This window comes from Rhinolophus sinicus, chromosome 13 (genome assembly GCF_057876585.1).
Source record: "Rhinolophus sinicus isolate RSI-liver-muscle chromosome 13, RSI-T2T, whole genome shotgun sequence".
Classification (NCBI taxonomy): Eukaryota; Metazoa; Chordata; class Mammalia; order Chiroptera; family Rhinolophidae; genus Rhinolophus; species Rhinolophus sinicus.
In genome coordinates, this window is record NC_142513.1 from 21,676,343 (window position 1) to 21,703,093 (window position 26,751).

The 26,751-nt window shown below is 47.4% G+C and overlaps 1 protein-coding gene across 1 annotated transcript; it reads left to right on the forward strand.

Annotated features, from left to right (window-relative positions):
- The first annotated feature begins 3,418 nt into the window (after positions 1 to 3,418).
- SUN5 (Sad1 and UNC84 domain containing 5) lies at positions 3,419 to 19,397 on the forward strand. Its single transcript, XM_019715880.3, is given in 14 exon segments — positions 3,419 to 3,504; positions 3,889 to 3,947; positions 4,160 to 4,234; positions 5,283 to 5,349; positions 6,533 to 6,594; positions 9,899 to 9,948; positions 11,241 to 11,275; positions 11,850 to 11,958; positions 15,842 to 15,920; positions 16,852 to 16,967; positions 17,521 to 17,688; positions 18,207 to 18,293; positions 19,243 to 19,369; positions 19,372 to 19,397. Coding segments are annotated over 14 exon segments (1,146 nt in total).
- The last annotated feature ends 7,354 nt before the right edge of the window (positions 19,398 to 26,751 follow it).

A 26,751-nucleotide genomic window follows, 5' to 3' on the forward strand; every position in this document is an offset into this window, starting at 1 on the left:
ACACCCTAGCCCGAACCCAGCCAGGGGAGGATCAGAATGGCTCCTATCTTCATCTCATCCTGTGCCAGGTAAAGAATGTCCAGAAAGTGGGCCTCTTCACAGCCTCCTGGCCTCTCCTGACCCAGCCCAGCTGATTGGGCAGATCTGTGTTCAACGGGGAGAGAGAAGCTAGGTGGGAATGAGAGGCCACTGCTCGGAATGGCTGAGTCCCGACCTGGGAGGCCACGCTCCTCAATCAGTGGGCAGCACTTCCCCAGAGTCCTACAGCAAGACCAGGGATGGGCCCTTCTGCAGAAGGTAGTTGGAAGTAGGATCTCCATTAAACAGATGGAAAAGTCGAGGCTCCTCTTTGGAGGAGTGCCAGTCCATCCCCAGTCCTACCTCAGGTGGTTTCTGAAACAGGTAGACTCTGAGACCCAGCCAAGCCCTCCTCTGCCACAAGCAGGTGCGGAAGCTGCTTTATGAAGCTCCCTGGTATGCAGGGCCCACCGGGAAGGGATGTGGGGAGGGACAGGTTTGCTTGTGGTTGAAAGTGTTTTCCTTGCAAACATAGCCTGTGCCAGAGTCTCATCTCACATGGGCAACGGGGCTGCCACGTAGCCAGGCCCAGCTGCCAACCACTGCAAGACCCTGGGGTTGGGCAGCTTTGGGGCCTCAAAGGCCAAAAGATCTCTGGAAGGAGGGCTGCTCCAAGGAGGCTCCCCTCATTACCCCAGACCCGGGAGGAAGGGGATGCCCAAAGTCAAAGGGATGGCTGCAGTAACCTCTCAGGCCTGGTGCCTCCACGCTAACCCAGAAACATCAGCTTTTTTGGAGGAGCAGGAGGCTACCTGAGCCCAAACTCCAGGGACTGACTGAGCCCTGATCCTGGTCACACACTGAGCCCTGACCCTTGTCATAGACTGAGCCCTGATCCTCATCAGACATTGAGCCTGAACTCAAAGGACAACAGACAAGAGGGTGTGGATGACCCAGTCCCTGCTACGTAACAGCCCAGCGTATCCCACTCTCCAAATGCATATTCCACTCACAATGGATTTAGCCCATTCTGTCTCTCCACACTACAAATTCCAGGCTCCCCCTGGGCTATCTGGAGCCCAAAGAACCGTGTGCACATAAAGGAGTTTATATGTACATGTGTGTAGAAGGGTTACATGTGTGTTTACACTATGTGTGTGCATAGTCGTGTACACATGTGCATGAGGCCATAATTACTGGCATCAGAGACCAGTACGTGTTTGTGTGTGTGTGTGCACATGAAATGGGCATGCTGACATATTGGTTCCTGGTGCTACATGCCTGTTTACATGACCCTATCTGAGTGCAGGTGTGGGGAATTCTGTGTACAGTATGTGTACGTGGGCTTGGTGCACTGAGTGTGTCTGCAGATCTGTGCGTACTCCGTGTTAAGAGCATGTATAGATGTGTACATGTGTATAGTGACTATTTCCCGGTATTAAGGGGTGTATATGTGTTTGTGTGTGTACGTACATGTGGGCATGGGAGGTGGCATAACTGCAGGGAAGACCCCGTCGTTTCCGGCTCACCTGGGGTACAGGCACAGGGGACCTTGAGGACTTCTCCCACACCAGAGCCCTCCATGGTTCCCAGCAACTCCACACCAGTCCAAATACCATGCCCAGAGCCCAGGTCCACCTTGTGCTGGGTCCCCACTAGTGCCCACAGAGCTGACAAGTCCACAGACACCATTACACTCTCCGCTGAGAGGCCAGAGCTCCCTGGACCAGACCTACTTCCTAGCCAGAGTTCCCCTGCCCTATTCTATAGGCAAAAAGGAACGAAAAGAGCCACCTACATGCTAATACCCTACTCCTAGCCTCAGTTCCTCCATTGCCTAAGACCTGCCCTCCGGGCCCTCACCGTAGCTGAGGCAAACAGCCAACTCAGTGTAGAGGGGCTCAAATATTGACCGAAGTCACTCTCAGTGTTTGCTCTCCGCATGAACACTTCCTCTTCCTTGGTATTTCCAGCAAAGGGAACACTGGGGGACAGTCAGTAGACACAAAGGAGGGAGATTCTCACCTGCCCCACCTCCCTACAGTAACGGCGAGAGCATTGTTCAGTGGTACCTGCTCCGTGCCAGGTGTTCTGCCAGCCACTTTACCCTCATCCCAGTCATGAGAGCTGGTTCTGCTCACCTCTGCAGCCAATGCCTGGAACATACCAGGTGCTTAATACGTATTTGTTGAATGAATAAAAGAATGTACAATTGAAAGACCCTTGTAACAATTATAGTGGCAGCATTTCAGGGCTTCCCCTTCACCAAATATTCTTGAGCGTACTGTATTAGTTTCCTACTGCTGCTATAACAAATTGCCACAAACTTAGTGACTTAAAACACAAATTATTATCTTTCAGTTCTGGAGATCAGAAGTCCAAAATGGGTCTCCCTGGGCTAAAATCAGGGTCTTTCTTCCTTTCTAGAGGCTCTAAAAGAGGATCTGTTTCCTTGCCTCCACTCGTTAGCTCATGGCCCCTTCCTCCATCTTCAAAGACAGCAAGTTGGGCTGAGCTTTCCTCAGGCTGCCATCTCTCTCCTCTTCTGCCTCCTTCCACTTATAAAGACCCTTGTCATTACATTGGGCCTACCTGGATAATCTAGGATATTCCCCCATCTCAAAATCATCTTATTAGCAACATTAATCCCATCTGCAAGCTTTAATTCCCCTTTGTATGTAACCTAACATATTTACACGCTCACATTTTAGTACACAGACCTTTTGGAGCGATCATTATATTCAACTCACCCCAGGTATTTAGCCTGCAATTTGAGCAACTGCCACCAGGGGGCAAAAGTGAATTCATTTCAGCTTCACACTCCAAATAGGCTCTCCACAGGTAAGGCTGACAGAAAAAACATAATCAGACATTTCCACTCTGTTTTTGTTTTCCCCCAGTAAAACGTGAACTTTATTAAAACAACAACGCACATACATTCTTTTGTGTTATGTAAAACATCCCCCAGTGAGAAGCCCAGCATTATAAAATGTATCCACATACAACCAAGGAAGGTGGCAAGTCTGGGAAGCTTGGGGCAGGAGGGGGCTTGGAGCAAGAAAAAGCATGGCCTGGATATTGGAGCCTCAGCTCTCACCCCTGCCAGTCCCTGAGACCGTGGCATGGCCCTTCCTGTCTTGAGGCCTCAATTTCTCCAACTTTAAGGTTGGTCAGAATGGGTTCCTCTGAGAGGAATTTCCAGGGCTGAGCTGGAGACTGGGCAGAATACCCCCCCATGCATACCTGCTCTATGAGGTCACAGTGCCAACAGCTCCACTTGACCCAGGCAGATTCCACAGGGCACCTTCCAGGGAACGCTAGGAGGCAGCAGTATCAGCCACTCCCTCCTTGCCAACTCCCAGAGAGCCCCACCATTCCCCCATCCTAGAGAAGGAAACCGATGCCACGCCCCTCAAGGAGCCCCAGGGACCCGTGTGACCCACTTGACAATGCAGCCCACCCCTGCAGGGATCCCAGGCCCAGGAGGTAAGGACAGCAGCTCCTCCCTCTGCCTAGCCCTTTACAGTTTACAAAATGCTGCCCTCTCGTTGGAGGTGAGCGAGCATTACTACCTGCATTTTTTAGATGCAGCAACTGAGGTCAGAAAGGTTTGACAGCGGCTTTCCTAAAGTCTTCTAGCCAGGAAATGGTGGGGCAATCACCCTTTCGGCCAGTGTTGACTGAGTGCCAATTTGTGTGCCAGGCACTGGGCAGTGTTGGGAGCACAGCTGAATTTGGGGTCAACCAGACCTAGGTCTGTTCCTGAGTCACAGGCTGGGGGTCTTGGGCAAACGTCTCTGCAACTCACTTTCTCGATCTAAAAGGTGGGAACACCACATAAAATGCCATTGTGACTCTTATCAGTCCCAGGGTCGTCCAACGTGGCCGGAATGCCTGCAGGATAGCAGAGGAGTCCTCGCTAAACACGCGTGAGCAAGGAGGGGAGAAGGGAGCCCTGGGATCTTCGTGGACAGTGAGGGGCTGAGGCTCCAAGATGTCAGATGGGCAACCCAGGGTCACCCAGCAAGGAGCAGGGCAGGGGGCAGGGATACTCTCACCAAGCTCTGGGTGTTCCCCAGGGGGCTGCAGCCACCATGTCCCAGAGGACGGCAGTGACATAACAGCTCTGTGTTTTCTGCAGATGATGCCTTCCTGCTGCCAATCCGTCTCAACGGCCCACCCCCAGGCCTGACTCAGTGCATCCTGGGTTGCCTGTGTACGTATATACTGAAGAGCCGCCTTGGCCACCAACGTGGCCCTGGGAAAGGGCCCAGCCTCAGGCCACACTGACCTGGGAGGAGGGGGTTAGGCCTGTGCTGGCTCAGGGGAGGGAGGAAACCATAGGGTGAGCTTTAGAGGTCTTCCCATCAGAGGTGTTGGGGTGCCATTCCAGCCAGAATCTCTTTAGTGGTTGAAGAGAGGGAGTATGAGGGAGAATTGCAATTTGGGGGAGGACCTAACTGTCAGCCCTCCCCTGCTCTGCCACCAGCCTGGCTGCTGGGCCAGGAGGCCCTGAGGAAGGCATGGGAATGGTTTGAGGCAACCCACCCTCACTTCAGGGACATGGTTCTGACCACACCCTAAAGATCAGTCTACTTTTATGTTCATCCACCCATCCCTCCACTTATTCATTCACGAAGTCGTTTATCCAACTATCTGTTTACGTATCGATGTGTTGTAATATCCATGCAGCCCGTGAGTTCACTCATCCATCCATTCACCGAGCCATCCTTCAATTCACCCAAACCTTTATTTGTTAACATTCACATCCATCCAGCCATCCATCCTTCTATCTTTCCTCTCATTTCCCATCCTCTCAGCCATCTTTCTATTCATCCATCTTCTAAACCACTCTCTTACCCACTCTTCTGTCCATCTACGTATCCACCCACTTACTCAGCCATCCTGATTTCCTACTTTTTGCCTAGCTCCATGCTGGGCAATACTGGGCACCCAGGACGAACCAAACAAGAACCCTGTTCTTGAGAAGCTCCCAGGGTCTAGGAATGGGCATTCGCACATCCCAGACTTTTTGTGCTCCTGTGTCACTCTTAAGTATCTATAACTGCCAGCTGCAAGCAGTACTCGCTTATAGGACTCATTCCCAGCTGGCACTTACTCATAAGCAGAGCAGGGCTTCCCTGCACTCAACTAGCAAGTCGAGGGGTCTCCCCACCCCAGGGTCTACCCCAGCCCCAGGACAGTCAGTGAGTCATTGCAGGATAAGGGTGCATCTATTCACTGGTCTCCTGTCTCCTCTGCAGCCTGGGTCACCTGCCTGGCCTGCTTCCTGAGGACTCAGGCCCATCAAGTTCTATTCAACAACTGCAGGTGAGCAGGTACAGGTGAAGGGAGGGTGATGGAGGCTGGGACTGTGCAGCTGGTGACTATGGCAGCCCCCTCACTGGTTTGAACCTCCCCTTGATCTCCAGACCAGATGAGCTATCCCAAACCTGGCTTTTATCAGATCCCCCTCACCCCAAAACCTACTGTGGCTCCCCATTGCTTCAACAGCTCAGCCAGCAGCCCTCTGAAATCCTGCCCAACCCTTTCTTTCTGAGCTGCCCTCATTCTGCTTCCTGCTGGGGAACTGTTGGGCCAGCAAGGCTAGGGTTCTCACTCCCGGAACTCACTATTTCTCTTTTATTATTATTATTAGTTTCAGGTATACAAAACAATGTAATAGTTAGACACTTATACCCCTCACAAAGTGATAACCCCCTCCCCCAATCTACTACCCCTCTGACATTGTATATAGCATTACAGTTCCACTGTCTCTATTCCTTATGCTGTACTCCACATCCTGTGACATCCTATATATATATAAATTATAGTTGACATTCATTATTATTCAGCTTCAGCTTCAGGTATACAGTGCAGTGCCTGGACCCACTATTTCTATTCCCATCTCCACACCTTTGCACACACAGTTTTTGCTGCCTGGAATGCCCATCCCATTCCTCCCTCTACCCTTCCTGCACCTGCAATCTCCTCTGAATTCTTGCGGAGATTTCCACCTCATTCATTCACTTGAAGTTTATGCACTCAACATTTCCTTAATGCCTACTCTGGGCTCAGCCTTGGCCCCCATCACTCACGAGCTCCCAGTCGGGTGGGGAAGGCAGACACCAAAACCAGTGCCAAGCTGGGGGTGTGGGAAGTGTGACTCCAGAGGTCACAGGAGGAGGGGACATTTGAGCTGAACCCTGAGGGATGTGTTCACCAGGAGAGAAGAGGGGAGGGAGCAAACAGTCCATAGATGGAGAAAGAGAGTGATGAGGACCCAGGAGACCACTGTGAGTTGACCTCTGATGGCCCCAGATGCTGGGGTAAGAGCTTTCTTTTCCTCTGTGATGCTGTAGAGCCGTAGGACATGGCCAGCATCTTGGAGAGGGTGTCACTGCCCAGAGAAGGACCTGCCCTTCAGGGTGGGAATGGGATGAGGGCCAGACAGAGACTGGCCAGCCTGTTCAAAGCTCTGCCTCACCTTCACCACCAATTCTCTGTCTTCCAGATGCAAGCTGCTCTTCCAGAAGCTCATGGAAAACACAGGTGTCCTGGTCGTCTGTGTTTTTGGTGCGTCCCCAGGGCCCTGCCCCATCCCAGATGGAGGCATCCCTGACTGTCGCCCACTGTAGGGAGAGAAAGAGTGAGGGCTCTAACACTATGTGACACTGGATGACACACTGCCTCTCTATGAGCCTCAGTTTCCCCACTTATCTAATGAGTGTTGCTGTGAGGATTAAATGAAACGATGGCCAAGAAAATTTTTGAAATCTAAGAAAAGCTTTCAAAAGTGTAAAGCTCTCCCCAAACCATGTCATGATAACTATTCCTCCCTCTCTCTGGGTTTCTGTGGCTTCCTTCCGGCTACCACCACCTCCTCCCACGTCACAGCTCTGCTTTCTCAAGCAAAGGAATCTCCTCCCTCCCCTCAAACGTAAGGGGAAGGGGGTGAAATCCTAGGAAATTAGAAATTCCTAGAAAACTTAACTCAACAAATTAGATGCTTTTAAAATAACCCCTTTGTTGAGATACAGTTCACATATCATAAAATCACGATTTTAAAGTGTATTGTTCAGTCATTATTAATACATTCACAAAGTTGCACATCCATCACCTCCATCAAATTTCAGTATTTTCACTACCCCAAAAAGCAACTCTCCAGTCCCTGGCAGTCATGCCCCATTCCTCCTCCCCCCAGATCTAGGCACCACTAATCTCTTTTCTGTCTCCACGGATTTGCTTATTGTAGGCTTTTCATATAAATAGAATCATACAATATGTGGTCTTTGTGGCTTCTTTCACTTATCATAATGTTTTCAAAATTCACCCATGTTGTAGCATATATCATGAGCATTTCACTCCTTTTTATGGCTGAAAACATTCCATGTATGGATATGCCATATTTTGTTTATCCATTCATCAGTTGATAGATACTAGGGGTATTTCCGCTTTTTTGCTATTATTAATAATGCTACTATGAACATTCTTGTAAAATTTTTGTGTGAACATTTGTTTTTAATTCTCTTGGTATAAATTACTGATCATATGGTAACTCTATGTCTAACTATCTGAGGAATTGCCAAACTATCTTTCAAAGCAGCTGTACTGTTTTACACTCCCACCAGCAAAGTACGAGGGTTCCAATTTCTCTACGTCTTCATTAACACTTGTTATTGTCTGTCTTATTTTAGCTACCCTAGTGGGTGTGAAGTGGTATCTCATTGTGGTTTTTATTTCATTTCCCTAATGATTAGTGATGGTGAGCATCTTGTTATGTGCTTATCAGCCAATTTATATCTTCTTTGGGAAAATATCTATTGAAATATTTGCCCATTTTTAAGTTGGGTTATTTGTCTTTTAGTACTGAGTTGTAAGAGTTTCTTATACAGTCTACTAAGTCCCTTATCAGATAATATGATTTGCAAATATTTTCTCTCATTCTGTGGGTTGTCTTTTTATTTTCTTGATAGTGTCCTTTGCAGCACAAAATTTTGTAATTTTGATGAAGTCCAATTTATCTATTGTGCTTTTGGTGTCATATCTAAGAAACCATTGCCTAACCCAACACCATGAAGATTTACTCTCATGTTTTCTTCTAAGATTTTTATAGTGCTAATACTTACACTTAGGTCCATGATCTATTTTTGAGTTAATTTTTCCATATGGTGTGAGGTAAAGGTCCAATTTCATTCTTTTGAATATAGATATCCAGCTGTTTCCGCACCATTTATTGAAAAGACTATTCTTTTTCCCATTGAATTGTCTTGGCACCCTATTGAAAATCAGTTGACTATGCATGTGAGGGTTTATTTCTAGACTCTCAATTTTACTCCGTTGAGCTATATGTCTATCTGTTTGCCAGTGCTACACTGGATTGATTGCTATGGCTTTGTAGGAAGTTTTGAAATCTAGAAGTGTGAGTCCTCCAACTTTGTTCTTTTTAAGACTGTTTGGGCTATGATGGATCCCTTATGTTTCAATATGAATTTTAGGATCAACTTTTCCATTTCCACGGGGGGGAGGGAGAAGGGCCATTGGGAGTTTGATAAGGATTGCATTGACCCATAGATAAATTTGGGAAGTAGTGTTAAGTATTGTTAAGGTGTCAAAAATACTAAGTCTTCCAATCAGTGAACATGGGCTGTCTTCCCGTTACTGATGAATATCTCTGCCTTCTTTAATTCCTTTTCATGTGTTTTGTAGTTTTCAAAGCGCAAGTTTTTCACTTATTTTGTTAAAATTATTCCTAAGTATTTTATTCTTTGAGATGTATTATAAATGGAATTGTTTTCTTAATTTCATTTCCAGATTGTTCACTGCTAGTGTTTAGAAATTCAATTAGTTTCTGTGTACTGATCTTGTATCCTGCAACCTTGCTGAACTCATTTATTACTTCTGATACTGGGCAAAACACACAGCCTTGAACACTTTAGGATTCTATATGCAAGATCGTGTAATCTGCCTTTTATTTATTTTTTCTTGACTAAGACCTGGCTGGAGCCTCCAGGATGATGTTAAATAGAAATGGCAAGAGCAAACTAACATAAAAATATTGAATGTCAAGTATAATTGAAAAAAAACAGTCACAGGGATGTAAAGTACAGCATAGGGAATACAGTCAATAATATTGTAATAACTATGTACAGTGTCAGATGGGTAACAGACTTATTGGGGTTATCACTTTTTGAAGTATATACGTGTACATGTCTCAAAGCCATATTGTTTTGTACACCTGAAACTAATACAATATTTTATGTCAATGGTAATTGAAAAATACATTTTTAAAAAATTAAAATTAAAAAAGCAATAAAAAATTTAAAAAAAGAAATGCCAAGAGCAGACATTCCTGTCTTGTTCCTGATCTTAGGAAGAAAGCATCCAGTCTGCTACCAGTCAGTGTGATATTAGCTGTGGGTTTTCATAAATAGCCTTTATCAGATTAAGGAAGTTCCTTTCTATTCCTAGTTTGTTGAGTATTTTATCATTAACAACAAACAGGCTTTAAAGGCTTTTATTAATGGCTTGAACAGTGTAGAATTTCAGGCAGCACAGAAATCATAAAATGCAAGGAGGCAACCCCTTTTTTCTTCTCTTTACCACTTATCCCCAGTAGGTTTGGGACAGGAAAGGAAGAGGAGACATGGATTATTTGTTTTATGTAAGACACTTTACATATATGCTATCATCCAATCATGAAATGAATATTACTGTTATCCCATCTTAGAGGGATAGAGAGGTTAAGTACGTCATCCCAAAGTTGCACAATGTTAGTAAGGGGCAAACCTGAGATTTGAACCCAGATACCTTAACTTCAGAACCCAAGCTCTTCACCTTTCACCTTAAATGGATAATTCTTATTCCTCTGGTCCCACAGGATTCTGGATACTTTCTATGCACTTACCATCCAAAATGGAAGTCTGGCAGGTGAGTGTGTGCTCTCTTCAGGCCCCACTGCTGACTAGCCTCACCCCACCAGTCAATGTCACCTCCATAAGTTTCTCTCATTCTCACCACATCTGGACCCTAATTAATTCCTGACTCATCCCAGCTCTAAATCTCTGCCTTTGCCATGCCACCCACCTGGAACTCATCTCTCCCACCAAAATGTGACTTTCAAAATCCAGTTGTAATAGTCACTCCTACAATGCCTCTCCTGTCACTCACTCCCAGAGGTGACCTGTCTTTCCTTTATCAAGGCCCCTACCTAAAATGGACTGGTGACGATGGGGAACACATTTCTGTCTCTATTCAAGGCAATTTGTTTTTCTGCTCAAATGAGATGAGACCATTTGCTTTGTGGTTCCTGGGGAGGAAGAAGGAGGAAATCAGTGATCAGAGCTCCCTATCTGAGGACAGCAAAGAGTCTCGGAAGGCCTAGAGAGAAAGGAGGTCTGAAGGACCTGTCCTTCCCTCTTTCCTTCTCCCCTCATGAGCTACTTCATGTCCTTCAAGATCCAGCTAAAATGTTACCTCCTTCAGAAACACCCAAGTAGTGGTGGTCACATTCTCTCTCCTTCCACAGTTTTCTGTAATCATGAATGTAATTCTCCATAAAATTGACTGTTTCTGGCAGCCTTTGAAGGCAGAGCCAGGTCTGATTCATTCCAGTAATGTCTACCTTAGGGGCAGGCACAGGGTTGCCATTCTCAATGTTGGGTGACTGGATGGCCAGATGGGTGTGTGAATGGAGAGATAATGGATGGGAAAAGTGGTTGGGGGGTGGGGTGGAGGCGGGTAAATGGATGAATGAATGAAAGAGTGGATGGATGAGAATGGATAGATCGGAGGACCGATGGAATATATGGGTGGATGGATGGTTGAATGGAAGGAAGAGCAGATGACAGGGTAAATAGTTGGGAAGGTGGATGGATGGATGGTTGGGATAGATGGATTGATGAGACGGCTGATGGATAATGTAAGATAGATGGATGGGAGAGTAAATGGATGAGAAAGTTTGGATAAATGGAGTAGTTGTATGGAAGAGTGTGGGTGGATGTTTGTGAGGGTGAATGGATGTGGATGTGGATGAATAGATAAAAAAGGAGGGTAAATTGGATTTTTGGTGTCTAGTAGATGGGTGGATGGATAGAAGAGTAAATAGGAAGTTAGGTGAAAGGATGGATTTATGGTTGTGGGAGAATGGATGGATGTATCCTTGTTGGGCCCAGATTAGACCATCTGAAGGAGATCTCTTGCTTTCCTCAACACCCCACCAGGATGACAGCATACATAGTCCACTGCAGAGTTTGAGGTAAGAAGAATCTGCTAAACAGTTCTATTAACACCTAAAAACAGAGCTCTAGCCAGGACCTGGTGTATACTGGCTAATAATGTGGGCTCTGAAGTCAGACCAACCTGAGTTTAAATCCCAGGTACCATACTTTCTACCTGGCTAATCTTATACAAGTCATTTTACCCCTCTGGGCCTTTGACTCCTCATTTATGAGATAGGGCATAACACCCACCTTGCTCTAGGTAATTATGGGTATTGAAGATGTATATTATCTTGAATAATTCCTGGCCCATAGGTAGTGCTCAGTAAATAGTAGCTGAGAAGAAATTTTAACCTGGTGGCAACATTCTTAATTGCAGACAAAATATTCAGGAATATTTGGAAGGAATGAGCTGAATTTAAGGATATTCCAAGCAGGAGGAAGAGCATGAGTAATATTTTAGAAACAAGAACCTGCTGGGTCCAGGGATGGGCCCAGGAAAAAGGAAAAGTGTGAAGCTAGTTTTTTGTGGGCTGACTGGCAGTTAGAAGCTGAAGGGTGACATTAGCAGCATCACAAATCTGTCAGTTCATATTCTCACTCCTTTGAAAGAATGTATCAGGAAAAGGTGCGAGATCACACTGGGGAAATCCAGGACCTCCGAGGTAATATGAACCAGCTCATTGCCAAGCTCCAGGAGATGGAAGCCATGTCAGATGAGGTGAGATGCTGGCTATTCTGCCCCTAAACACCTAACTTCTCTCTTTGTTGCCCTGTTTTCCTATATTCCAAGTTTTGGTGGAGCACATCCCCCATAACTTCCTGGAAAAGAGTAAATGAAATAGAGGTATATTTATTTATTTTTTAGAACTCGCATATTTGAAAATGTCTTTATTCTACTCTTGCCCTTGACTGATAGTTTGGCTGGGTATAGAAGTCTAGCTAGGAAATAGTTTCCTCTGAGAATTTTGAGGGAAGTCCACTAATGTGTTCTAGTTTATATTGTTGCTGTTGAGAAGTCTAATGGCACTTTTATTATTGGTCCTTTGAATGTGATCTGTTTTTTTTTATCCTTAGAAGATTGCAGGATATTCTTTTTGTCCTCAGTGTTACATATTTAACCTGCTTGGGTGGATGCTGAGCTTATCGAATTTATGAATTGATGCTTTTCAATAGTTTTGGAAAATTCTTAGCTACTATGTCTTAAAATCTTGCTTCTTCCTTATAGTCTATCTACTCCCCTGCGACTCCAATTACATCTATGCTAGACCTTTAGACAATTATATGTTCCACATAATTGCTATGCTATTACCTGGTTTATTTTTTCATACATTTTCTCTAATGTCCTTAAGTTTTGATATTTTCTAGTCACATTCCCTTAGGTTCACTAATAATTCTGTATTCTGTTCTGTCCAATCTACTGTTAAATCTTTTCATTAAGTTCTTAATTCCACATATTACATTGTTTATTCTACAATATACATTTGATTCTTTTTTATAGATTTTAATTCCATAGTGAAACTCTCTGACATTTCATCTATATTGTTCATCTTCTATGTTATTTTATTTAACATACTGGTCATAGTTATATTAAAATCTTTGTCTGCTAAATTCAATATCTGGATCATCTAAGGTCTCCTCCTATTGTCTGTTTTTGTTCTTTTCTTTTCCACTTTGAGGTATCAATCATACAGTCTTGACGGTTTTGTGTCTAGTAATTTTTTAGTGCTTTCTGGATATTGTATACAAAAGAACTGTAGATGCTCCAGATAATTGTAACTTCTATCAATGAGAATTCTCCCTTTTCTTTGTAAGGAAGACAAAGAACACTGATCACTTCTATGTAGGCATACATTGAGCTGGTTCAGACCTAGATTGTAATTTTTATAAGATTTTGCCAGAGGTTTTCAGCTTAACCCTTTAGCCTCCTGCCATGCAGCTTCAAAAATTTGGTAAATGTCTTGATGAGAAAGACTGACCATACGTTTGAGGCCTTTCAAGGTTCCAATTTTGTCTCCTAGCCCTGCACAAATGCAAAGGTCTGACCCTAGCAACACCCTTCTCTGCCAGGGGCAAGCTTGGATTCTCAGCCTGTAATTGTGCCCCAAATTGGTTTAGTGTCCCAAGGTCAAGTGCAGCTATAACTACTCAGTTTTGATTTACAACTCCTTCTAGGGTAGTGGTTCTCAAAGTGTGGCCCTCATATCAGCAGCAGCAGCATTAGTACCTGAAAAATGTTAGAAATTCAAATTAACGGACCCCACCCAGACCTACTAAATCATATACATACTTTGAGGATGGGAACCAACTATTTGTGTTTCAACAAGCCCTCTGGGTAATTCTGATACATACTAAGGAGAATCGCTGTTCTAAGGTTTTAATCTCTTGCTTATTTTGGTGGGGAGAGGAGGGCGCTCCCTCAAAGGGACCTTGTTTTCTAAGCATTGTTAGACTGGGAAGTTTTACTTTGCCTTTCAGAAGCTTTCAAAGTAGCCCTTTAGCCTCTTACATAGCTTTGGATTTCAGTTAACATTTTATGGGGGAAATTGGTAAGATTTGTGTCTCCTCGAGTCTCCAATGTTATCCCTTTAGCCCTGTATGACTGTTAAAAACGTGGCTTTTTCTGTTTCACCAATAGCAGCTCCTTCCTTGTCCAGCTTAAGCCCAGATTCTCAGCCCATACCCAGAATCATCAAATGCACCGAGGGACTTAAAAAAAAAAAAAAGCAACTTTGTTAGCTCATGTCAGAATGGTTCTCCCCTCTCTAGAATCTTAGTCCATCCGGTCCTTGTTGCTTCCATAGCTCATCGATGGGTTTAAAATATGGTTTAGTAAACTACGTCGCTTTTCCTAGTTGTTTTTAGTGGGAGCATTGGTCCTCTGTAACTCACTACATCTTACCTGACATCTGAAATGATAATGTACCTACAGGCTGGCCACCCTTGGGGCGCTTTCATTCTGGAAACTCATGTCCTTTAGTCCTAAGAAATGTTCTTTAATCATGGGGTTAAATGAGTGATTTCCAGCCAGCCCTGGTTGCTCTGTTCTCATTTTTGAAACTCCTATTATTTGGATGTCCAAATGCCTGAACTAATCCTCTGGGGGTTTTTTTCTCCCTGTTTTCCTCTCTTTGTCTTTTTGTTCTACAGTTGAGAAAATATTCTCAGTTTTATCTACCAAACCTTTTACTGAGTTTTTCATTATTCCTGACATATTCTGCATTCCTAATAATTATATTTTGTTCCCCGGGTGTTCCTTTTTATAGAATTCTATTCTTGTTTCACGGATACAATATCTCTTCTTACCTTTGGGCTCAAGCAGGTCATCAAGCTCTCTGAGCCTCAGTTTCCACATCAACAACATGGAGCCATAATCACTGCCCTGTAACACCCTGTTGCTCAAGTTACTACTGCGGCATAGCAAACCACCACAAAACTTAGTGGTACAAAACAACCATTTTATTATGCTCAGAGATTCTGTTGGTCAGGAATTCAGCCAGGACTCTGCTCTGTGACATCTGGGGCCTCAGCTGGGAAGACTTCAAGGCTGGTGGTGACTCGACAGCTGGGCCTGGAATCATCTGGGGGTGATGCTCACATGTCTGGAGCTTGATGCTGGCTGTCAGCTGGGAACTCAGGGCTATTGACAAAAGCACACAAACATGACCTTGCCATGTGGTCTGGGCTTCTTCAGAACACGGCAGCTGGCTTCCAAGAATGAGTGCCAGTCCAGAGAACCAGGCAGTGTTGTATCACCTTTTAGGATTTAGGTCAGAAGTCACATAGCATCACTTCTGCTATAATCGCAGGCCCACTCATATTGATGCGGAAGGAACTTAAGTCTCACCTCTCAAAGGGGAGAATATCAAAGTCACATTGAAAGAAGAGTGTGGAATGGGGAACATTGTTGCAGCCATTTTTGGAAAATGTATTCTGCCACAGCTGTGAAGGGTGTAATCAAAATAATAACTGGCATTTATTGAGCACCAAATGTGCTAAGTGCTCTACTGTTTTTATCTGACAGTAGAGTCTAATGGCTAAGAGCCTGAACTCTGGAACCAAACTGCTTGGCTCTGCCTCTTACCAGCTGTGTGACCTTGGACAAGTTACCCTTTTGTGCCTCAGTCTTCTCATGTTTAAAATGGGGATGATAATCGTACATACCTCCTAGGGTTGCTGTGAGGGTCAAGGGTGAACATATGTGATGCTAAGAAGTCCTGGCACATAGTAGCAGCTTCACAAGTCTTAACTCTAAGCATTACAACATTGAGCGGTGGACATGATTATCATCCCATTTTACAGATGAGAAAATTAAGACTCAGGGGGGCAGTAATTAGCCCAACGCCCCACAGCAGTGGGTATGAAAGCACTGAGTAAATGACCCAATGGGTAGGGTGAGGGTGGCTCTGTGTCCCCTAGGATTCCTCACAGTATAGAGGCTGGGTGGTCATGTGCATGGACAAGCCATAGTTTCCACAGGCAGGGATAAGCAGTTAGGGACAAGAGGGTGTTCTGCAGCTGCCTGTCGCCTGGTGTGAACACACCTGTGGACCATGATCTGTAAGAACACACCAGTGCACAGCTTGTGTTTTCTGCCTTTTCAGCAAAAAATGGCCAAGAAAATAATGAAGATGATACAAGGAGATTATATAGAAAAGCCGGACTTTGCCCTGAAGTCTATAGGTAAGGAATACCCGGCCCAAATTGCCCACATCGAGTTTCTTCAGAAACTCTTCAGAGGGCGGATTTCAGTTCGATCTGGTGCACCTTCTGCTCCTGGGAAGTTCATCCTCAGAGCTAACCTCTGCTCCCCAGCTGGTTTTCTTGCTATGCTTTACTCTTTTCTTTAATGGGGGCTGAGGCAGGGAGGGGAGGCCCTCCGCCGCTCCTCCACCCATCACCTTCCTCCAAACCTAGAGATCTGCAGAGCCATCCCTGTCCCAGGTTGGGGAGACTAACTACCTAGAAAACCAACACAGGCCCAATTACGGTTGGGAACTGGTGCTTCGGAAAAATAAAGCAGGTGGCTGGGATAGAGGGGCCTTGGGCAGGGAGGTGTGGGGGAGGACATTTGGGCTGAAACCTGGTGAGGAGGGAAAAGCATTCCAGACACAGGAAACCTACGTGAGAGGTGCCCCTGTGAGGATGCAGCCGGAGCAAGTGAGGGTGCATGAGAGGAAGTAAGGTGGGGCCCGCTGGGCAGATTGCCCGGCCAAGCAGCCCCAGCTGACCCAGGTATCCCCAGGCCCAAGGAGATGTGGGGTCAGAGGTCCCTCCTCTGGAAAATGGGTATAATGGTAGCCATAGCAATGATAATGAGGCTGATGTGAGTGCTGACTCTGCACGAGGAACTGCTTGCGGACAAACGCATTGGTGTATTAACTCATTTTGACGTCTCAACAACCCTATGAAGTGGATGCTATCTAGCATTACTACTACTATTGTTACTATTGTTCTTCCCATTTCCCAGAAAAGAACACTGAGGTTCAGAGAGGGCCAGTGACTTGTCCAAAGTGCTCGCCTAGCACATAGTCAGTGCCCAATCAATGAGGCTCCCCTCCACCAGGCAGAAGCCGGGGCTGCTCTGCTGAGTCCCCTTCCATGTCTCACGCAGGGGCATCCATCGACTTTGAGCAAACATCAGCCACATATAACCACGACAAGGCCCGCTCCTACTGGAACTGGATCCGCCTGTGGAACTATGCGCAGCCCCCAGACGTGATCCTCGAGGCAGGGGGAATGGCGGGACAATGGGAAAGTGGCAGGGCTGTGGTCAGGGTCTGGGGACAGCAGCTGGAAGCTGAGGCTGTGGGTAAGGGTGAAGGGAGTGGGGCCTGGAGTGGGGTTCAGGGTAGGAGCAGAGAACACAGGAAGGGGACAACTGAAGGGGGAAGGTGGGGAGTAGTCAGGAGGCAAGGGCAGAAGGCAAAACCAGCAGGGACCCATGGGGCTGGGCAGGAGCAGGGGACAGGCACAGGGACAGGGAGAGCCTACTTTAGCACTGGAAGGGGCCCCCTACCCATCCCTCAAGACTGAGGGCCAGAGAATCCTCAAGGCCCCAAGCAGGCCCCTCTCCTCACTGCACAGAGCTGAGGGAGGGCTCATCCTTGCTGCTAGCAGTCAGGGAAGCTTCCTGGAGGTGGTGGCACTCAAGTGAGGCTTTGTAGACAGGAGGATCTGGCTCATCCAGAAGGGCCAAGGAAGTCTAGGGGAGCTAAGGTGGGATGAGGAATCCACTCTCATGACCAACCCAGCATAGCCCCCTTGCACCTGCCCCTTCCAGCCCAATGTGACACCTGGCAACTGCTGGGCCTTCTCGGGTGACCGTGGCCAGGTGACCATCCGACTGGCCCAGAAGGTCTACCTGTCCAACCTGACACTGCAGCATATCCCCAAGACTATCTCACTGTCGGGCAGCCTGGACACTGCCCCCAAGGACTTCGTCATCTATGTGAGTACGCCCCGGCAGGGAACAATACTTACCTAAGGGGACAGCCTCGTAATGGCAGTATTCCAGGCATTGTGATAAACTGTCTGTGCAACCCATGCAGTCTAGAGGGCCTGGATGAGGCTTTGGTAAGCCTGGGAATGCCCAGGGTCAGGGTCAGATCTTGGCCTTCAAGGATAGGGGATAAACAGCTACCCTATTTCAACCTACACTTTTCAGAGCCAATTTAGTCTTCAGAGACCACTAAGCCCCACTTGACTGATAAAGAAACTGAGGTCCAAAGAAGGGTCAGGGAAACCCCCAAATCCTACAAGTCAGTAGCAGAGTTAGAAGTGGACCCTCAGCCTTCTGACTCACAGTCCAGTGCTCTTTCATATCCATTACTCTGTGCTTCAATGGACTGGTCCCCAAAAAGGTAGGGAGCTTCGCATTCTAAAAAGTGTGCAAGTCTGCTGGAGACGGGTGGCACCCTCTGAAGACCTCCTGTACCTATCACTTTCTCCTTGGTTCTGAGTCCACAGGGCATGGAAGGCTCCCCAAGGGAGGAAGTGTTCCTGGGGGCGTTTCAGTTTCAGCCAGAAAACATCATTCAGATGTTCCAGCTCCAGGTACCTAAGAAAAGCGACCTATGCTGAGTACCTACAGGATGCACAGTGTGTGCAGGGCTTTACCCAGGGGACCCCACTTCATCCCCAACAGCCCCAGGAGGTACACAATTGTCACTCACTCACTTGACATGTGAGGAAAGTGAGGCTCAGAGTGAGGGACCCACTGTCCCGGGCCAAGAGCGGGACCCCGAGAAGATCCATCCAGCCTCCGGCACTGCTCCATTTCCCTCGTCTGCCCAGGAGCCTCCCAGGGGCAGCAGATCAGATGTTGAGCAGGTGGGGTGTTTGGGGCTAGGGATGCTGGCTTCAAACTTAATGTCTCTCTACTGGGAGATCCATTATCAGCACCAGGTCCAATCACAGGTGGGGAAGCTGAAGACTGGAGGGGAGGGAGCTGGAGACAGAAGCAGGCCCAGAGGGATGACTGCTGGAATGGCCCTGAGACTCGGCGAAATGTCTAGGTTTGGGAATCAGGTCAACACTGGCCCAAATCCTGACCTAACCAAAATTCTGTGTGATCTGGGCCATTCCCTTCCTCACTGGGCCTCAGTTTCCCCTTCTGTAATTCCCTGGGAGGTGGGCACATCTACTATGTGCCAGGTGCTGGTAAATTGTCCAGTCCAAGATCTCCTTTCAAACTCACAGCAACCCTGGGAAGCAGATATTACCATTCCCATCTTACAGAGAGGAAAACTAAAGCCCAGATGTGCCAGGGCCCTGAAGCTGGGATACTTTCCCAATCACAGTATGTCTGTCCTTCTGGCCTCAGCACCTTCCATCCCAGCCCCTGAGTATCAGCTTGCTGTGCGTCCCTGGGACTATCCATTCCCCTCTCTGAGCCTCAGTTTCCCCTCCTATGAAATGGGTCCTTTCTATTCCCAAATGCTCTTCTCGACAGGCAGAGTGGGGGCTGAAGGGTGAGCTGCCCATGTGTGTGACTCTTTTCCAGAACCAGCCCTCCCGGACTTTTGGAGCAGTCAAGGTGAAGATATCAAGCAACTGGGGGAACCCGCGCTTCACCTGCCTGTACCGCGTGCGAGTGCACGGCTCTGTAACCCCACCCAGAGATCAGCCTAACTGAGCCCCTATCCTGAGAGAGATTAAAGTTTATTCTTCACGTCCCAGCCCAAGTCTATGTGTCTTTGGCCCCTGAGAATGAGAGTGGGCTAGCATTTGATGTCTGAGGCCACGGTTAGCAAGTATCGATCATGTGCTGGGTGCCCATGTACCCTCACAGCAGCTCCATGAGGCCCCATTTCACAGATGGGGACAGTGAAGTTTCCGAGCAACAAAGTGACTTGCCAAACGTCAGAGCCAGGAAATGACAGCACGAGGATTCAAATCCAGGCAGTCGGATGCCTGTACATGAGTAATCTCCCTGGCTTTAAGTCGAACTCTGCCCCTGACCCAGGTGTGACCTTGGGCAGGTTCAGCCCTCTCAAGGCCTCAGTCTCCCCATCTGTACAATGGGGACAGGATTATGGCTATTATAGCAGATGAGGTGGGAAATGGGAAATCCCACCTCTGCTCACCTTGGAGTGTTTCAACGTCATACAAATGATTTTACTGTGCAGCAGTAGGCAGGACAAACACCTTCTCTGGACCTCAGTTTTTCCAGGTATAAACATTTCTGTTCCCTTTTGTGCATCAAAAGACAACTTCAACAACATAAAAAGGCAACCCACAGAATAGGAAAAAAATATTTGCAAATCACATATCTGATAAGGGATTAATATCCAGAATATATAGAGACCTTGTAAAACTCAGCAACAAAACAAAACCCAATTCAAAAGTGAGCTCAAATCTTCAACAGACATTTCTCCAAAGATATAAGGACATGAAAAGATGTTCAATATCTGTGATTGTTAGAGAAATTAAAATCTAAACTACCATGAGATACCAACCCACACCCATTAAGATGGCTACTATAAAAAAAAATAATAAGTGTTGAATAGGATGTGAGGAAATTGGAACCCTTGTACACTATTGGTGGGAATGTAAAACAGTGCAGCTGCTGTGGAAAAAAGTATGACAGTTCATCAAAAAATTAAAAATAGAATTACCATATGACCCAGCAATTAATTCCACTCCTGGAATTGAAAGAATTGAAAGCGGGGTCTCAAAGAGGTATTTGTACACCCACATTCATAGCATAATTCACAACAGCTAAAGTGTGGAAGCAACCAGGTGCCCGTCAATAGATAAACAAACACGTACATACAGTAACATATTATTTGGTCTTAAAAAGGAAGGAAATTCTGACACATGCTACAACACGGATGTAACTTGAGGACGTTATGCTAAATGAAATAAGCCAGTCACAAAAAGATAAATACAGTATAATTCCAATTATATGAGATACATAGAACAGTGAAAAGCATAGAGACAGAAGGCAGAATGATGGTTGTTAGGGCTGGGGGTGGGGGAGGGTTGGGGAGTTATTGTTTAATGGGTACAGAGTTTCAGTTTTACAAAATGGAAAGAGCTATGGAGATGGATGGTGGTGACGGTTGCACCATATTATGAATGTATTTAATACCACTGAACTGTACACTTAGAATTCTTAAGATGGTGCATTTTCTGTTGCATGTATTTTCCCACAATAAAAATTGGGAAAAAGTTATAAAATACCTTAAATCCTGTCCAGGTTAAAAATCTGAGATATGTTTGGAAACTGTAAGGAAATCTTATAAATTCTGATGCATGTTCCATGTCATTACTATATACTATTAGAAATGCAGATTTAATGTTTTTACTACGTTTCTGTTCCCTAAACCAGTCACTCATATTTTGCATGCATCGTCTTTATCATAGCTGAGCCCCACCTGTTATAGTATTTACCTGAGAGTTTACAGAAGTTAACTGCCAGAATCTATCATGACTACTCTACCCATGGAGCTGTCAGCACAGAGCGGAGCACACAGTAGGTGGTTACTGTCAACCTCCCACCCCAGGCAGGCGATAGGAAGCCCAGTCCTCTGGGAGGGAGTGCCACTGACCCTAGGCAGGGCCCCAGAGTGGCGCAGGCGGCCAACCTGGAAAGGGCACGGGGACTGAAGCCTGCAAGGGAGGGAATTCATATAGGCAGGGGTAGGCAGGCAGGTGGAGAGGCTGGCATAGGTCCAGCTGGGCATTAGAAGGGCAGATAAATCAGAAATATGCTTAGCTCCTGGGAGGGCACCTGGACAGGATTTGCCCTGCTTCAGGATCTGCCCTTCTGGCCATCCGCCAAGCTCCTCGCCAGCCCTGTGGACTCTCCAGCACCCAGCTCCAGGGCCTGCCCTCCAACGATCTCCAGGGTGGTTAGGCTTCAAGCAGTCACCTCATATTCCTGCCACTCCCTGCTCTCTCCCAGCAAGCAGTGGACCTGGGAGCCACACATGTCCAAGCAGGCGCTATTTCCGTAGTTTTTATGAGAACCATTCTCGTCATTAAAAAGCCACACCATACTGAGATTTGATGAAAAGCGAACCTGTAAACAGCCCACGTCTTCCCCCAAATGCTGCTCCCAGTCTCACTCCTCCAGCTGTTCTACATGTTTTCTTCCAATCATTTGTCTTTTAACTTTTTTTAAAGTGCCTTTTGTTTAACAGATTTTTTTGTGTGTGAAAACTTTATGTAGCTAAATCTTTCTTTTCCTTTATGGCTGTTAAGTTGTATACATTACAAGAAGGACCTGCACAGTTCCAAGATTATAGCAATATACTCCTATATCTTCTTCTAATTTTAGATAGATAGATAGATAGATAGATAGATAGATAGATAGATAGATAGATAGATAGATAAGCTCTTTAGTGCACACACAAGGTTTGGATATATAAAAGCTCTTTAATGCACCTGGAACTTATTTTTGTGCATGGTGTGAGCTAGGGATCTAGTTTAATTTTTGCTAAGTTATTACCCAAAGGCCACAATATGGTATATTACTGAATGGTCCATCTTTCCTCCGTAGCTTTGAAAGAGTCAATGCACAACTTCTAGTCTCTTCTCCGCTTCATTTAGGCTCCTGCCCTGTCCTGCTCCAGCCTCATACTCTCCAAGTTCCTCTAGTTTGGGAACATGTGCTGTAGCAAGAACCTCCCGCCTCTGTATTTCTCTGTTCCGCATACACTTGTCTTCCAGGAAAACTTCAGAATCAGCTTATCACGCTGCATTTTTAAACAGCTGGACTTGCACTGGTTCTGTGGATTCATGTGTGTAGAATAAATGATCACCGAGATTACTGTCCTGGTTTCTTGGCCATGTCAGTCCTTCTCTTCCGGTCACATGGAATTTTCCCTCCATGTCTTCAAGTTTTCCTTCAACGTTTTTAATAAAATGCCCTTGCTTTCTTTATATGAATTCTGCACTTTCCTTGTCAGAGTCAATCCTGGGTATTTTACCAGCTTTAGGGTGATTATAAACAGAATCATCACCCTCCGTATCACTGTTGGTGGTTAAAGCTGCTGTGGAGCAAATCCCTGCTGTTTGACACACTCGTGTGGCACTCGGCCCTCCACGGTCCCCACCCTCTTGAGGGTTCAAGTAAATTCTTCCTAGAGTTCTCGGAGGACGTTCATGTCACCCACAAGCCCTCCATAATGCACAAGTATGTTCACACTCGTCACCTCATCTCCCTCACCGCAGGGATGGAGCACCCCCACAGATGAGGAAACAGCGGTAGAGGGACTTGCTAAGGTCGTACAATGAGTCATGGTGGCACTGCAACACCAACACGGACCTTCCAGGCCCCAAAGTGCATGCTCTCCCACAACCCTTCCCACAGTAACTCCAGATTCCAATAGATTTGGGAGGACCGCCTGTGGAGCCGTGACTAGAGAGCAGGACTCCTGGGTTCTGGCCCAGCTGCACCCTGGAGAGCAGGCTGCTCACTCCCTGCCACCACAGGAACACTGAGGCCATCACACAGACCACACGGAAAAGGCAGAGCCAGTAGGGACTCAGTCCACGCAAGCCCTGTTCTTCATGAGAAGTACCCAGGCCATGTGGCTCAGGCCCCTGCCTGGGTTATCAGGCCCCTCTTTATTCACCACAGGTTGCCCTTCACCTGCCCCATATGTGTAAGCCCCCCACCCCACAGCCCCTGTCCCCCAAGGTCGATAGGCTCTGGGTTGGGTACTACAGGTCACAGTGCACTTGAATAGGGGCCGGGCCCCGAGAGGACCCCAGGCCCTTCCAAGGTCCACAGCAGAGACCTACTCAGCCCAGCAGGAGGCAGGGGCCTGTTCCAGCTGAGGAGGAGCTCATTTCTGGGGCACCATCCTGCAGGAAAAGAAAGGTGTCCCCTACGCTTTGCTCCTCCACCCCCATCAGCCCTACAATGCACAAAGCTGGCCGCCTGCCCGCCATCCGGCCCACCCATTGGACTGAGACAGAGAAGTGGGCAGCCAGCCAGGGTGAAAGACAGCCGGAGGTACAGTATGCCAAACCACCCACAAGGCTCCCGGAGTGGCGCCTCTGATAAACCTAGCTGGAGCCCCAGTATTTGAGCTAATCTGTTAATCCCTGGACACCAGGCCAGGTAGGGCTGGGGCAGGTAGGTGGGGCCTCAGCTTCTCTGAGACTCAGAGACCCCACCCCTGCCCTGTGCTACCTCACTGTGTGATCTGCAGGGAGTGTGACCCTCTTAGCTTCAGTTTCCCCAAGAGATGCTAGTCCTCACCTCCTCCCGGCAAGAGGTGGACGGACACCCCCAAGGTCCTGGTGTACAGAGCGCCAAACCACCCCCAAGTTTGTCAGCTGTAGTAATGGGTATGAACCCCCCACATATAAAGTGAGAGAAATATCACATTCTTTATTTCCTCAGATCAAATCTGGCTCTGAGCCCCCATGCACGCAGGCCAGTGGTCATTTCTCAGGTCACAATCACCTTCCCAAGGCTCCTTGGACAGGAGGGACCGAGGTTGCTGGTCCCCGTACATCGTGGTCACAGTGGAGCACTACACACTCCCATCCACTCCTCTTTTTTGACCATGGGGTCCAGGGGCTATGGGAAGCTCTGAGTGGCCTGACTGTGGTGCCTGCAGAAGCCCCTGGAGGTACACACTGTTCCCCAATAAAGTCCTGTTCCCTTTCCCCAATAAAATCTTTTTTAAAAATAAATTAGTTAAAAAAGCTCTTAATATAAAAATAATTTTTAAAAATGTTTTTAAGGAAGAGCAGCCCAGAGGTCCTCTTTGCACACCTCAGAGGCTCCCGCAGCCAGCTCCTGGCCGTCAGTGTCTGCCACCCTCTGGTGCTGGCTACCCATGGCCCCCCGCCCCCCACCCTCTACTCCAACCCCTGGGTCTCCCAGGGCCAGTCCTGCCTCCACAGCCCAACCTCACTAGGCAGCCAGAAGGAGCTTTTCAAGATACCAACGAGACTGTGTTGTACCTTTTATTAAAATGCCCTCAGGATTCCCAAGAGGAAAAAGCCAAAGTGACTGGTTCCTCTGGGCCTCCCCAGCTGCCTCTCCCCCCTTCTGTCACTCCCTTGAGCCTCACTGGTCTCTTCGCAGAAAACGCCAATTCATTCTTACCTTGAGGCTCCTCCCCTGGATGTTCCCTCTGCTGGAAGACCCCGCCCCTATTGCCCCTGAAAAAGACCTCCCGGCACTGGTCTGGAAACAGCTGTCACAAAGTCCAGGTACCACTGTTCACCATAGAAGCGCCTGTGACTGTAGGCTTGGCATCTCCCCTCCCTGAGCCCCAGGCTGCTGCCTCGGGCGATGGACTCATGAGGGATGTGTATGTGTCCTGGGGGCCAAGTGACACACTGTTCTGAGTCTGCCCCTTGCTCCCAGAACACGGACACTGGTGGTACTCTCCCTTCGGGGAGCTCAGCCACAAGGACCCCCCCAACAGCCACCACATCCTCTTGGGACCCTTGACTGCTTGGAAGGGGCCCACCTGCTAGTCAGGCCCTCAGAGCAAGGCTACCCCCAACCTACCTCCCAAGACCCCTCATTGCCTTTGATCTTTGCTCCTGCAATGTCCCACCCCTTGACTGACACCATCCCTTATTCCCTGCCAATCCAAGACCTGCCCTCCCTTCCAGAACCAAGTCAAAACCCACCCAGCATGGAATCCAGAACGAAGTCAGAGACCCAGAGCCAGTCAGGTCCTCTGCCCCTTCCCAGCATCTCCACCAAAGTTGGAGCATCTCACAGACAGGGTCTGTAGTCCCTTTGGGGAAGAGACACTCCAAAATCCAGCCAGGGCCAGCAAATAGAGAACACACAGCCCCAGAGGAGGAAAAAGCAAGGTGAGAACAACCTTAGGAGATCTCCCAGAGGAGGTAAACTTTGAGCCAATAATCATGAATATTTATTGGACAGATACTTACCCAGTTCCTGCAATGTGCCAAGCACCGTGCCAGGCATAGGAACTATGAACAAGACAGACCTTGTCCTGCCCTGGGGGAAGGGGGCACTGTGATAAGTAGACATGCAAAGAAGTACTGTGATGAGAATAAAGCAGGGCAGGGCTTAGAGAGGGCAGGGGTGTCTGGCATTGAGGGGATGATTGAGCAGGGCATGGAGGAGGCCCCTGATGCAGAGCAAGCCCTTCTCAGGCTGAGCAGACAACAAACACAAAGGTCCTGACTGGCTCTGGGCTTAAAGTCTTCCTCCTCCAGAAAGCCATCTCGGATTGCTTCTCCTGGTCCCCACTCTACCTGTACCCAGTCCCATGAGCTCCACCTGCCTCCCCCTGGATGCGCGGTGCTTATGCGAAGATAATCTGGTGAAGAAACTGAGGAGAAGATGCAGCCACACAGCAGTGATCTGTGTCGCCAACGGGAAAAGGCTGGGTACGCCTCACCCTGGGTCCCCAGTGCCCAGGACAAAGTCTGGCATACAGCGGGTGCTCAGTAAGTGGTGCCAGAAATATGGAAGTACCAGAAAACATGGCCAATGATGGCTTCTCTCTGAAGACAAGGCTGCCCCGACATGCCCCTTGGTGCCCTCGTGCCCTATTCTTGGTCTGTCGGTGGGGTCATGAACCCTCAGCCCAGCCAGGCCCAGGAAAACTGCCTCCCTGGAGATAAATGATTGCCCCTTTCTCTGATTGTGAGAGTACGTGGTAGGGCCAACAGGAGGTGTGTGCCTTCCTGCTGCTCTCTAGAGTGGCGTGGCAGTGTGACCCTAGGTCCTGGAGAAGAGGACCGGGCAGGAGCTAAAGGCGGCCTTCATGGGCGAGGTCTACAGTGAATTGTGATGGGCCATTTGTACATCACATGAGGAATGCTGTCTGCCAAGCTTGAATGCCAAGGTTATGGGTTGTGTGGGTGTGAGAGTATGAGGGAGTGAGTGTGTGTGTGTGAGTGATGGGAGGGTATGAGTGCGTGTGTATACGGGTGTGTGCCCAAGTGCACATAAAGACAGAAAAAAATCTAGAAGAAAATGCACCAAAATGACTGGGAGAGAGAATCCAGATGGTTTTTATTGGCTTTTATGCTTTTTCTATAGTTTCCTAAT